At 33.7% G+C, this 15,075-nt stretch overlaps 1 protein-coding gene across 1 annotated transcript in view; it reads left to right on the forward strand.

Moving 5' to 3' along the window:
* Nucleotides 1-559: 559 nt before the first annotated feature.
* LOC149797164 (neuropilin-1-like) overlaps nucleotides 560-15,075 on the forward strand; it is a 28,357-nt gene continuing 13,841 nt past the window's right edge. The window contains exons 1-4 of the mRNA XM_089960359.1: nucleotides 560-655; nucleotides 7,249-7,438; nucleotides 13,811-14,001; nucleotides 14,543-14,743. Coding sequence (XP_089816485.1) covers nucleotides 586-655; nucleotides 7,249-7,438; nucleotides 13,811-14,001; nucleotides 14,543-14,743 — 652 coding nt within the window. The 5' untranslated portion in view covers nucleotides 560-585. The remainder of the gene's footprint in view (nucleotides 656-7,248; nucleotides 7,439-13,810; nucleotides 14,002-14,542; nucleotides 14,744-15,075) is intronic.

The following is a 15,075-nucleotide window of genomic DNA, read 5'->3' on the forward strand; positions in this document are numbered from 1 at the left end:
ATGAAATATATATAAATAATTAAAAATAAACCAATCTCACACACGGACAGGTCACAAAATGTCAAGGCGTAGAATTATTATAAGACTATCACAATGTAATTCCTAAAATGTTACCAACGCCGCGTTGTATTCTGATGTACGATTGTTATTACCTTCGATACCATTTACAAAGTATTAAGTAACTAAAATTTTGAAGTTGACTCCTGAAGAGTCGTTGGGTGAGTGAAATATGGAACAGGAACTTGTTCATAAAAATCGGCGGGTACTTATTAGGCACGTGCAAGGCAAGCAATTCATATACTACTCACTCACCATACGTACAGTAAAACAACATATATATGGACATTGAACATCACTGGGCCGAATATGTAACACCAAAATACAAAATGCACACAAATAATAATAATCTCATAAACACTTGTTGACACTATTAATGTTTGCAGCATAATGGTTATAATACATTTCTTTCTGGTTCGTTACATGCAGATTCAATATTTTCTGGCAGGGATTTTTTTTATAAAGAATCTACAGATGTCAATTTTTGTATCCTGCAGATGCGATGGAGATGGCGGCTGCTTGGCCAGCATGACCCTGCTCCTACATCTTGTGACACTGGCATTATTTACTTGTGCAGTCATCATGCAAGAAACGCCAGGTAGGATGTGTTTTCATGATTTAAAATACTGCAATAAACATGGCACCGTTCAGTCATGGTGTTTTACTAATAGGAATTACATGTAAATAACTTTCTTGTAAAATTAGGAATTGATCGATATTTTCACTCTCTTTGAATTTTTAAGCGCATTAGAATGTAAAGTAATGCACTAAGAACACTAAATACATTTTGAAGAGAGTTGTTTATTTCGGGGGTGGGAGTGGGGGGTTTGCTTGGGTTTTTTTATGAGACAGTTGTTTTATATTTAGCCTCCAATCTTAAGTTATTTACTGCAGGTTTAACTTATTCCGAAACAAGCCGATTCATTAAACAATTGATAGTATGTGTACGACTCCTAGATCTTAAAATAAGTAACATGAAAGAAGAAACACAACACGTTTAGTATAATTGAAAATATAATTCATTAACATAAAATATAAAGCGAAAAAATATAAAATAACTTACATTATGGTAAATGAAATCCTATAAGCTTAAATAATTATATTAAGTCCAATAATATCGTGTAATACGAATGAGTTTCAAAGGCATTCCAAATGATGGCCAATATGCTCAGTACCAACGTTACAGCTTTAATATCTACAAGTAAACACGACCCAGAATGAACCCATATTTCGACACATTTGACGTGTTTGATTTTTTTTAAAAACAAAATTTTAAGAGTCATCTACATTTGCATGTTATATTTTACATACGGAGGCTCGTGTTATTCTATTCGATATCTCTGCTCGGAACTCTGTTATTTCATCCCATCATTTCACACGCTATTGTTTACTCAGTCCACGCAATAACACCGTTGTCGATCATCCCCTGATAACGATAACCAAAAACCATAAGATCACATCCAATTACCACCACCTCCTGGCAACGTACTTTAGTTATTTCATGTCATTACGACTTGATTATACGTCTAGTTCAAATTACTAAGGGTATGTTATGTCATTACGACTTCAATCTATTTCTAGTTCAAATTACTACGGGTATGTTATGTTATTACAACTTCAATCTATTTCTAGTTCAAATTACTTCGGGTATGTTATGTCATTGCAACTTCAATATACGTATTATTCAAATTACTACGGGTATATTATGTCATTGCAACTTCAATATACCTCTAGTTCAAATTACAACTGGTGTTGTGTATCATTCTGACCTGAATATATGTCGAGTTCAAATTACTACGAGTATTGTATTTCATTCTGACCTTAATATACGTCCGGTTCTAAGTACTATATGTATTTTATGTCATTCTAACTTGAATATATATCTAGGTCAAATTAAATATAATTATGGTATGCCATTTCGACTTTAAAATACGTCTGATTCAAAGTACTACAGATACTTTATGCCATTCTAACATTAAAATACGTCTGATGCAAAGTAATACAGATATTTTATGCCATTCTCACTTTAAAATACGTCTGATTCAAAGTACTACAGATACTTTATGCCATTCTAACATTAAAATACGTCTGATTCAAAGTACTACAGATACTTTATGCCATTCTAACCTTAAAATAGTCTGATTCAAAGTACTACATATACTTTATGCCATTCTAACTTTAAAATACGTCTGATGCAAAGTACTACAGATACTTTATGCCATTCTCACTTTAAAATACGTCTGATTCAAAGTACTACATATACTTTATGCCATTCTAACTGAAGTATATGTCTAGTTCAAATTGCTATACGCATTGTATGGCATTCTAATTTGACTATGCGTCTGGTTCGGAGTACAAAGTATTTAGGTCATTCCGACATAAAGACGGATCTGATTCAAATTACTGTGAGTTTATAATTCTGAATTAAATACGAGTTTGGTTCAATGCGTGACGGAGGCGATTATTTACAAAAAAGCAATATCATTTGCATCAGCATTTGGTAAAACCTGCAGAAATAGAAATTATAGCTGTTATTATTTCTTAGTTTCCCCAAGAACATGAGAGATGACTTTATGTTTTATATTCTGAAATCGATGGAATCTGGAAAATTTATTGAAATTATTTTTATGTGCATACAGTGTGTTCTAGGTGCATAATATTTATCTTAGTTTGATACATTTGAATTAATGCATTTTATTCCCCACAGAATGGAAAATTTCCTGTGGATGGAGATTGATAAAACTCATGCACATTGTAATACAAACTGGGTAATAGAATATAGTTTGAGAAAGATAAAAATAGATCTCAATAAAATTGCATTATGTACTTTGTTACAAATGGGAATTAAAGCATAATGTCCAATAGATTTGCAATCAACTTTGAAATCTGTATTTTTTGCATAGGTTAATGTTTTTGCCACCAAAGACTTTTAAACATTCTTTGCGAATAATGAATGAATGACACTGCGCCACAATGGTCACAATGGTCACAATGGTCATTGTTAATGTTAATCTCATACAAGTATCATATCTTGATATTTTGCCGCTTCAGTTCATACTGCCTGAGATAATGTGTGTAGACATTTCAATTAGGACATAAGTATTATGCAGTTACTTACGAAATTAGATTAAAAGTTGGGAGCTAAAATATAGGGTACAACAATTGCAAGAAATATCAATATTTGTCATTACGGAAGCCTAGGATGTCAATTGAAGAAAACTCCACAACGAAGAACTATATGGGAATAGGAAAATAAGAAATAAAAATAAAATGATCCTTCAAGATAAAGATGATACACTTTTCATATTCACACTGGATCACTCATGTGGAACACTTGAGAAATAAGTATTTTAAAAGAAAGGTTACCTGAACGATGAACAAAGTCACATTTTCAAAAAAAATATTTCTTAAAGAAATAAATAATCATAACAGCTTTGAGATGCTTAAATTTCTCAAGAAGAGCAATATTTTCTTGTTCGTCGCTATTCTTTCACTGGTCAAAATACCAATATAATCCTGCTGTTTTGCAAATGTCCAGGTGATCAAATATGGTGTCTTCAATATTTCCGGTGTAATTTAAAAAAAAAATACAATGTAGTGCTTTCAGATATAAAGCCAGTATTGTTTTAAAGGCTCCCTGACAAAAAGCGTTGAGAAATTTCACGGAAATAAATATGTAACATGCTTTCAAATCTTTTTCTGAGTGAAAATAACTACTCGTCGTTTATAACATATATAATATGAAAACGTTATTTGAAGTTGGAATAAAGATGCTCTTATCGTAAATGAGCAAACACGTTATTGAAAAAGATGAGAACAGTCGATATTTTTTTCTCAGTGCCTTTTAACCTTCACGCATTCCGAATTATACATAATTATGGTGTGTGTAATTTGATCTGGATACATTCACTTTAAGTTACTTTTACAGATCTGCGGCTCAAAATAGTTTTATCGATAATTTAATCAGCGGACGTTTCCATTACAAGACTTTATTGCCGACATTTTACGATGCAGAATGGTGGCATTTACAATCAGCCCACCTTTAATGCATTACAAATTAAATTCCAAAATTGTTGTTGCGAATTTTATTACCCAGATCTGTTTCCAATTATTGTTGTTCGTGTACCCAACTATATTCAACATCACAAAGATCCGAGACACACTCTTAACTTGCTGTTCATTTAATATGTACTAAATATATGATTCATTGCATGTCATTTCCATTCTTATCTATATTCATCTCGTAGTAATTTGAAATTTTATTGTAAATGTATAAATCGTAATCAATTAAATCAGGCCCATTATGATATTGAAAAACAAAGTATTGAAACGACACAGCACCAACAAGAAGTTTCGTCTATTTTACGTCATAGTCATATTTCCCCATGCATCAACTTTTTCTCTAAAGATGCACAATTTGAAATAGTAGCTTCATGTATGACGACTATTTGTATTTCGAAAAATCAATTTATGTAAGGTTCTAAAGATTTGGGTCTAATGTTTTATTTGGCTTTGTTTTGTTTTTGGTTTGAGGCTTTCTTGTAACTCTTGTTCAGCAGATATAAGACAGGTTTTTATAAATACCTTTACTTGTTTGGACCAATTATATTTATAGGCCTTCCATAGCTGTGCATGCTTCTGCATATTTGTTAAATAAATTTTCAATCTTATAGACACCAGGATCTAGAACTGGAAATCCAACACTTGCTTAATGGAATGCTTGGAAAAAGAAAATTATAACAGTAGCCCCATCACGGACGACGTTTATTTTGAAATTATATTACTTTCTACGATTGCATCATTGCTCACCTTCAGATATATTTATTATGAAAAATGCCTGACGTAGTGACAGTAAGATTCTAAGATCAACATTTGTTTAGACCGTTTTTAAGCAGCAACACAAAATGTATTTAATTTATATGGTATATTCACTCGTGCGAAAGCAATAAAGTAAGATTAGAAACGTTTGCTGTCCGCATAAACCTCTTGTATGTGTAATATTTACCACAGTGTGATATTCTTAGGCGATGGTGGTAATTGACACTTTTGCAATACAGTGAGTATGTTCAACCTGACAACTTGAACGTTCTAGCAATTTCAATTACATTGCGAATTTCTGTTAAGATGAAATTTTCACCTAATGTGGACAGCTCTTTAAGCTATTCAGTCCTTACTAAATTACCATGTCCAACAAAACATTTATATCAGTATGAGCCACTACCCAAGGGAATGTTTTTCACGAATTAGCATTAATCAAGCTCGCGGTGGAACACGGTCACTTATCTATATAGTTGGATGGGCGCCTTCAAAATTAAATTATATTACTTTGATTTGGTCCGTCGTGGGAACCTGTTTTTCTGCAAAAGTACATCAGGAAAATTTATTAACACAATGTGGCGACAAAGTACAAACATCAGTGCAATGTGCAAAATGATCTACAATATTTTAGAATTGGCAAATAGATGTTCACTCATTGTGTTTTAGATTGAATAAGAACTTTATGTTGAAGCTTGCAATAAATAAACTGACTGTGCGTTATGGTTCCAGAATCTCCACTTGTGTTATCAATGTCAGTGATAAATAAACTATATAATAAGCTATACCTCTGAACATCTGAATCCTACCCTTTTTTCTAAAATTTTCACGCCTTCCTATTTAATGAACGAAGATGCTAAATATAGTAATTGGTATTTTATTAAATGCCAAAGGTATATAAATAAATATGGTTTGGTCCCCGAGAACTGAGCAATAACTTTCAATTATTATACTTATCCCTTTTGTACGCCATGAGTTTAAATGAAAGTACCATACTGATATTCATCTATATATTCCACCTTTAACAATTTATGATTAAGTGTTAAATTTATACAGAAGTCCGAAATAGTACATTTTTTAAACCGTCAGACTGGAATCAGAAGAATATAAATTAACAGTGGTAACGAGTCAAGGGATCATCAAAGGAAATCGAACTCTAAGTTTCATACATACCATAAATGAAAATAATAAATGTCTGGCTGGAAAGAAATATTCAAAATAAATGGAAATGTGCATGCCATAAGCTTATGCATGCCCACTGCGCAGTTCTAAAGATATGGCCGATTAATTTAAAAAATTTGGCGTCCATAGTTTTACGTTGTTTGTTGAATGATTTGCCAAATTGTATTTATGTGTTATGATATGGTGGTATGTCTTGTAAATCATGATGTTTTAATGTCGTTATTGTTTTATGTAATGTCAGTAAAGATGTTTTAATTATTGTTTTAAGTATGCCGTATATAAATAAACCCTATCAAATATTATCTTAATCTGGGCTTCTAGAATCGCCATGTAGGATATAAGTATGGCGTTTTGGGGTCTCACCCATTCTATTGCCGATGCACTTGTTTCTTTTGCAAACAAAAGTTTTCATTTTTATTTTGCCGTTTCAGATTTTGGAAACACACAAGGAACCCATTTACAAAGCTGTCAGATTTGGCGAACATACTCCGGCAACCAAATGCATTTCATTACGGTCATTTCCGACGCGTTACGTAAATTCACTATTAAAATGATTACGTCAAAATTGTATTCAAACATACAAACATTTATCAACACTTCAAATCACTTTCGATAGATTGACTACTTTTCACATAACCTAAATGGACTAAGGAACGTTACAGTAGATATTAATGCTGTTTTCGATAAAGAGATTCCATATATTTCGACCGTTATCAATAGGTAAAGTCATCAACAGCAAAACAAAAGTGAAAATTATCCCTTATGAGTTTGCTGGAAGAAAAAAACATTTCGCTTCAAAGCGTACGTTCCGCAACTTTAAATCTCACTAAAGCCCCATATCAGAAGTAGTTCCTTTCCTTTAAAAACTGAATAGTCATCACTCTAATCAAGAGACGTCTCTCTTCAAACCTCAGCTTTTCCATGAATGAAACTACCAGTTTATTCTCTCAGAACTGTCATGCTGTAATATAATTAACTATGTCCTGAAATTCCATAGTGACATGGATCAACAGAGAGACAATTGTGCATGTCACACAGCAGTATTATTACGTTCAAATGGTCTTAGCTCTTTGACATCTGATAACTTTCAGCAATCAACACATACAGTTCATGTGATACATTGGAGACGATTCTTTCTGCCAATTGTATCAAAGTAGCTCATTAGAAAAAAAAAATGTTATTTTGTAATTCCAGAAAACACTGAAAAGTGTGAGCAGACCTTTACTTATCTTAAGCCAACTGCAGACAATATCTTCAAGTCCCCTGAATTTCCTAAGCCTTACCCAGAGCGGATGGAATGCTCCTACTTCTTCCAGGCCGCTGACGAAGGACGAGTGAAAATTGATTTTGATATTTTTGATCTCGAGGATCCGTCTGATACTGGGTAAAACGTTTTTAATTTTGCATACTGTTTTTGCAGTTGAAGTATTTAATAGATAGATAGATAGATAGATAGATAGATAGATAGATAGATAGGTAGGTAGGTTGGAAGACAGACAGACAGACAGACAGACAGATAGATAGATAGATAGATAGATAGATAGATAGATAGATAGATAGATAGATAGATAGATAGATAGACAGACAGTGAAACCCCTCGAATCCGCACACCCATGGGATCCAGAATTATTTCGTTTTGAGAAATGTTCGGTTTACTAAGTTTATTGCAGAAGTCTCTTAATGAAAGCGCTTATGCGATGACAGAAATAATGCGGTTAAGAGAGCATCCTTGTCCGCGTGAGTAAAAGTACAAGAAAATAAAGAAAGCTGTTTTTTTATTTTATTTTAAACACTTGAATTTAATGAAGAATTTGCTTGACAATATACTTTCCTACAGATAAACGTATCATGTCACATGCACAAATACATTTGTTACATATAGAAATACAGTCCTCATCTCCAGAAACATCTTAGTATGAAAATACAACTCTTTTATAACATTGCTATAACTATATTGTAATCATGGATCACACTCAACAATGCCTAAATACTCCGTATAATTCATAATATTCACAGTTGAAGGGCCTGACTTGAAGAAGACATGAAGCGATGTCTGTTGTTTCTTCGTCGTTCATTAGTTAATGTGGCGTATAGTAATGACTCCATTTCTTGTGCTAAGTCAAATAACGATCATACTTAGCAATCGCGAACTTTTTCGATCTCTTTATAGGCTCTAAAAGTTCATATGAATCTCAGCGGCTCAGAATCTACATTCTCGTCTTCATATTCATCGCTTTCATCATCGGCCTCATTGCTTTCACGAAACCTTGACACAAGTTCACTCTCCCAGTAATGGGAATTATCACCAATAGGAACGTCATTTTAGGCGCTAAGGACCAACTCCAGTCGTAATTCATGAGATATTAGAGCTTTTTTGGAATATCCTCCTCATCTTCATCGTCACTGATATTATTAACATCCACATTAATAGGGAAGCAAGCAACTTCAAAGCGCTTCTTAATTGTTCCAGGATTTGTCTCCGACCAGGCTTTCGAAATCAAGTTGATAGTATCCAACAGAATAATTTGCTTAAAAAGTTCACTAACGCTGTCCGCAGAATCGGTCTTAACCGCAAAACAACTCAGCATATATTTCCAATATCTAACCTTTAATGCACGAACTATGCTCTGTTCAAGAACCTGCAAATGTGATGTCGTGCTAACTGGTAAAAATTTCAGAGTCACGTGGTTCATACGTAGGTCAAGTTCGTGTGATGTAACATTATTCAAAAACATATTGAGTTGTTTCTCCTGCCGACTTTACTATTTGTTTACATTATGTATATATCTAGAGCAGGGGTCGGCAACCTTTTGATAATAGTGTGCCAAAGTATGATTTTTAATTCATTCAGCGTGCCAACAACCTATATTCCTAAGTCTACCTTCTCTACCATATTTTTATATATTACATAAGTACTCGTATATATGAAACTACTATTAAAACAAATAAATTTGATCTTGAATTTATTATATTAATGTTTAATTAAAGAAATTGAACATAAAAACTTCAATTGAATGTAATTAATCTGTATCTCAATTAATGTGAGCCTTGTCCTTGCATGCTCTTGGCTAATTGTTCAATATCAGGTACATATTTGGTCACTTTCAGCTTCACACAGGCTTCTGAGTATTCAGGTGTTAGGTGACTTCTTTGTGGCCTTAAAACAGCTTTCATATGAGAGAAAATCTGTTCACAAGTATAAGTTGAACCAAACGCTGAAAGTAGAGCAATAGCAACTTTCTTCAAACAGATGAATGCTTCAGGGAGGGATGTGGAGCATTTGAGAATAGAAAATGACTTTTCTAAGCAGTTTCCTTCCAGAGATTTCCGCAATTCGGCAAATTTTGATGTCCATCATTCTGATGTCTTAAATTCAACATACTGCATTTCAAAATCGTCAATATCCATCCACCTAAAAAGATCCAGATCTAATTGGGTAGTAGTCAGATCAAGCAAGTCAGGCTTGATGAGGTATGAAAATATGGGTCCATGAATTTGAAAGTCTATATTCACTGTAAATCGATCTGAATGAGCCTTCACATTTGGGAAGTACTTGAATGTTTTGGCGTTGATATCACAGCAAAATATGTCCAGTTTCAACGAAAATCCTTTCCAGTAGCCAAAAAGTGCAAGTACTGTTTGACCCTGTTCTTGTAAATGCAAGTTCAACTCATTTAAATGTGTCATTATGTCTGTCAGAAAATCAGCTTCAACAGCCAGTCCTCATCACTCAATTCAGGAAAATGTTGTTCTTTTTCATCAAGAAACACCTTAATTGCTTCCAGACAAGAAAAAATTCTTTTCAAGACTTTACCTTGACTAAGCTAGCGAACATTGCTGTACAACAGGAGATCTGCATATTCACTCTCAATTTATTGTAGAAGAGACTTGAATTGTCTGTGAATCAGTGAAGAGCGGGAAACTATAAAGTTGACTATCTTAACAACAGTTGCCGTCACAGAGTCCAAGTCCAATGATGAGATCTTTGCACACAAACTCTTCTGTTGTATAATGCAATGGAAGCTTAATAGTCGACGTCCAACGTGATTCTCAAGAAGTGTGACAAATCCTTTCTTTTTGCCAACCATTGCAGCAGCACCATCAGTTGTTACACAGAATAATTTATTCAACTCAATGTTCTGATTTTTTAAATAACTTACGAATGCAGTCAGAATGTCCTCTGCTTTGGTTGTATCATGATGAGCTAACAAGCAACACAACTCTCCATAAATACGATTATTTTACTAAATGCAATAGCTTGATTTAATCCATTCGTTTGTTTAACTGTTAAATTTTCAGCCAAATCAGTTATGCGCCTCTCAGTTGATCTTGCAGATGCTGGTATTTCTCGAATCCGAGAAAGTATAGTTTCTTTATTTGGTAAATCACTGAACAGAATTTCAGCACTGCTCAAAAAAGTTTCTTTGATGTACTCTCCATCTGTAAAAGGTTTGCCTTTCGAAGCCACACACTGAGCAGTTTTGTAACTACATTCAGTAGCTTTATTCTTCATTCCAACTGCTTGACTCAAAATACCAGTTTGTTTCTTGAAACCAGAAATAGCCATTTTGATGGCTTCACTTTTCTCTTTAGAGGTTTTAAACTTGGATTGATGTTTGGTTTCATAGTGTCTTTGTACACTAGACATACGACACACAACACTTTCACAACAGAAAACACAAACAGCACGATCCTTTAGTTGTATAAATCCATATTCTATTGTCCAATTTTCTTGAAATGGGCGTTGATCAAGATTTTTCCTTTTTTATTGGCCATTTTAGGGGTACTGTATTTAATACAAGAACATAAGAAATAGCAATAAAACTATAAACGTTTAACACGTTGGCCGACACACTAATATAGCCTGCTGCTGGCCAGTGAAGGCGGACATGTGGCGACACCTAACTAATGCAAGAAATATTAAGAAAATGATATGGCGCCGTCCAGTGCACGCAGCAGCCAATATGCTGACGTACGTTGTTTTGACTTGCATTGAAAAAAATCTTTTTTCCACTTATTACCTTTTTGGGGGGTCTTCCGCGTGCCATTGAAAATCGCTCTGCGTGCCAAGTCTGGCACGCGTGCCATAGGTTGCCGACCCCTGATCTAGAGGATACAAGAGTCATCCACGATTACGTGTTTGCTATGTATATCACAAAAAAAACAAAGTTGTAACATCAACGCCCTTAAATCAGCATGGTTTATGAGCCTTGCCGATCACAAAAGGTTTCAGTTTCTTACCATGCATGAAAAACAATATTATTTTCCTCTTATTAGAGGACTTTTGTTCTTTTGAAAAATCTCTCCTTCAATTACAAAGATTTATCAGGATGTGCACGGAAAAAGACCTCGTTCTCGTAACAATTAGATACGTTATTAGGAGTTAAATTAATAAGTATTTAAGAAAAACAATCAAACAATGTTCAATTGATCGTGTATACAAATGAATAGCATAAATCACAATCGGATAATCAGCAGATAAACATGATCTTTCTCAAATGGCTTACCTTCAAGCATTTAGTTAGAAATATATGTAATTAACCTTAAAAGCTGGATCTGTTTTGTGGTGTAACGACTTCCGATCAATTAGCCTATTGTCATCCTTAATCTGTGTCGGCGCGAGTGCAAAAGGATATTTTAACCTGGGGCATTTTCCGGGTCCATGTCTTGCAGATCAGACCATCACTGTACATGTCAACTGTAATTAATCTGGTACAGCGTGTGTCAGGAATTTAGCAACTAAAACATATTTTGGTTTATGGGGTATTTTAAGCGTAAAATTTAAAGTTGGGGTCGAAATTTTTTCTGGTATTCAGAGTTGATGGTCTTCGGTTTACTAAGGAAAAATGATGATATTAAGAATGTAAGATTCGGTACTAAGAAATACATTGGTCTTGAGGGGATTCTTGGTTTCTTATATATGGTATTTTGTTTTCACATTCAGAGAAAATTATATGCTTCGAAAAACAACTTTACTTACAAGACTGGTCAAAATAATTTTAATGTAAGGAATGTAATATTTTGATTTATTAGTGTCAAGTTTATGTTCTAATAACAGAAGTTTGTTTTCCTGAGAATAAAATGTGGATGATTTATTTTCTTTCCACAGTAAGTCTAAACCTCGACTCTATTACACACTAAGTAGCAAATCATTCCACATGACATATTTCGCAAAACATCCTGAAATTAAATTTTTCAAAATACATCCCACCGGACGAAATCATCCATTGGAAAACTACCCGCAACTTGTAAACAGGTTCAATATATAGAAAACAAACAAATACTAATCTATTTATAACTCATAGCAATATTCGCTCAAGGACAAAGACTTAGACACAATATAGATATAAATAAGTATTAGAACTTTGCTGCACATTCTTATAAATAGCAAAATTTGACAAATATTTGTTTCTAAAGCTCTCCATTTCTAATATGGCTGTGTTAAAAGTATTCTTTTAAATAAATATTCCGAGAATAATATTGTTTCTTTTTTAAAAGACAAACATTAATGCATTCAATTATTCAAAATCAGGAGAATGCTTGACATAAAACGTAGCCGAATCTTAACCCTGAACGTTATTACTGTACTTAACACAGAATTTTTTCTAAATGTCCGCAAAATTTACGGCCATTGAAATCTTCATAAATGGATCCCCCGTTGCTTCATGCGTAATATTTCATTACGCAAGACTGTGTTACCTGTTGCCAAAATTGTATTTTATTTTATAGAACACGCATACCATTCTATTTGATAGCTGAAAGACATATAGTTTCTATATCTGCCGCCCGTACGTTTGACAAAACTCGAATGTGCTATATTACATTTCATTTCTGTTATTTACATTTATATTCCACTGGCTCAAATTCAAATATATTCATGGTTTCTTGAGTACACATTTCAGTTAATTTTTCATTTTCCGTACACTATAAAGTTCATTGGACATTTATTATTTACAAACACATCTAAAGTTTTGGTTTCGATTATCTCAGCATGATTGTTACATGTAATGGTGGTCATAACTTAATTGTTGGGTCATAAATTTGACATTGCACTCACAAGGGAATGAAATCGATTGCTTTTGAAATCTTAATGACCACAAAGTAATGAAGAGTAAATGAAAGGGACAGAATCGACCAGTGTTTACAGGTCCACAATATAATTTTAATCCGTAGGCACTTGTGACGGGATTGTTCATTTTAGTGTTTGCTCATAACTCTATGCGATAATTCATCCTGTTTGTATTAGTTTAAATGGATTATTACGTTTTGGAGGTGAAAAGGGTTTTGGCATGCGCGATTCTAAATACTGTTACAGTACAAGCACTTCGCTTGGATGAAATAAAAGCAACGATATTTACCGATGAGCAGTTAACTGAAGTTAAATATAGAGACTCTTGTATTACTTTTACACTGGTAACATATTGTTCTGAAATTCGCTCATTTAAGCTCATGCATGTATTGATTACCTAATTGAAAGAAACTGTAAAGGGAATTATCTTTCTTAAATTCATCCCCATGTGCGAATAGCAATTACTACTATCTGAGAGCACAGTCGATACTGAACTACATATAAGCGCTTACCATCTCACCACCTTGCACAAAATCATCAAAAACAAAATCTTTAATTAATTTTTTTCGATTTTCAGTTGTAAATATTTATATTTAATTTATTTATAATTTATGCCGAGTGCACGTTTAAATACATAAATGAATACTACATTATCGTTTGTTTCATATTGTATCATTTCAATTTCAGTTGTCAGTTCGACTACATCGACATATCTAATATTGACGAGCAAGGCTACAAGACTTTTATGTCCCGTTTCTGCGGGACAAAAATTCCAACAGCATTTGTCTCCCTCCACTCTAAAATGGAGATAAAATTCCATTCCGACTTCACAAAGAGTGGCCACGGATTTCTTGCACATTATGAATTTTTGGGAGAAAGTAAGCAAGTGCTTGATTTACGTATTCCCACGCTTGTAGACACACACACACACACACACACACACACACACACACACGCAAGCATGGAAACACGTACATTTATCTTTCTTCACCACAATTTAAAATCAATCAGATCAACATCTTTGATATCAATATCATGAGTATCAAATTACCAACACCACTAGCACCACCACTGCGTCATCATAATCATCACCATAATCTTATTATTATTATTAGTAGTAGTAGTAGTAGTATCATTATTATTATTCACTCATAAGTTACACATGTCTGCAAGTTCAGTTCTTCTTCGTGCGTTACTGAATCAACTGAAACCCTGATTGATATCTACGCATCGTATGGGAACAATATTCGTTCATATTTTATTTTCGGTCAATGCTCTCCTGTGTCTTTATTTCCCACGACTGATCCACACCCATACGCCAGCAACTTTAAACTATGGGTTTTTTTTTCTCATTGATGTCCACTACTCTTTTTGTACCTGTATATATATATAAACTAGTTAAATATTTCATTTTTTCAGATTGGCATCCATTTCAGCCTTCCACGGTAGGTTGCGGGCCTGGCTACTTAACCGGACATTCTGGCTTGATTACCTCTCCTGGTTATAATCACAATTATCCTGATGGTTCTAGTTGTACATGGGTAATTAAGGTCAAGAAAGAGAACAAGGTTTTAGTGCATCTCCTCGACATGGACTTAAAGCAGGGTGATACTAACAAAGGTGAACATACCTTAAATATGTATTTATTTCTCTCGTGATTCAGTCTTTTGAATCTAATCATATTAATTTAATTAGTATTGTTGTTGCTACTGTAATACTATTATTATTATTATTATTACTATTATTATTATTGAGGTTTTATGAGTATTGGGTTATGTTCAGTGAATTGCATTGGAACAAATAATATTTAGCACTACTAGATCTGAATTGGATCCTATCTACAATCACCCTAAGCACTCAGTTGATCCACACATGTTCTATACAAAAATCAAGCACTTCAGTTTATTAGTGCGCCATATAGCCCCTATTGTGCCGAGGTGCTGTGAAACACT

This window comes from Sinohyriopsis cumingii, chromosome 6, assembly GCF_028554795.1.
Source record: "Sinohyriopsis cumingii isolate HCF-2022 chromosome 6, ASM2855479v2, whole genome shotgun sequence".
In the NCBI taxonomy this organism is placed as follows: domain Eukaryota; kingdom Metazoa; phylum Mollusca; class Bivalvia; order Unionida; family Unionidae; genus Sinohyriopsis; species Sinohyriopsis cumingii.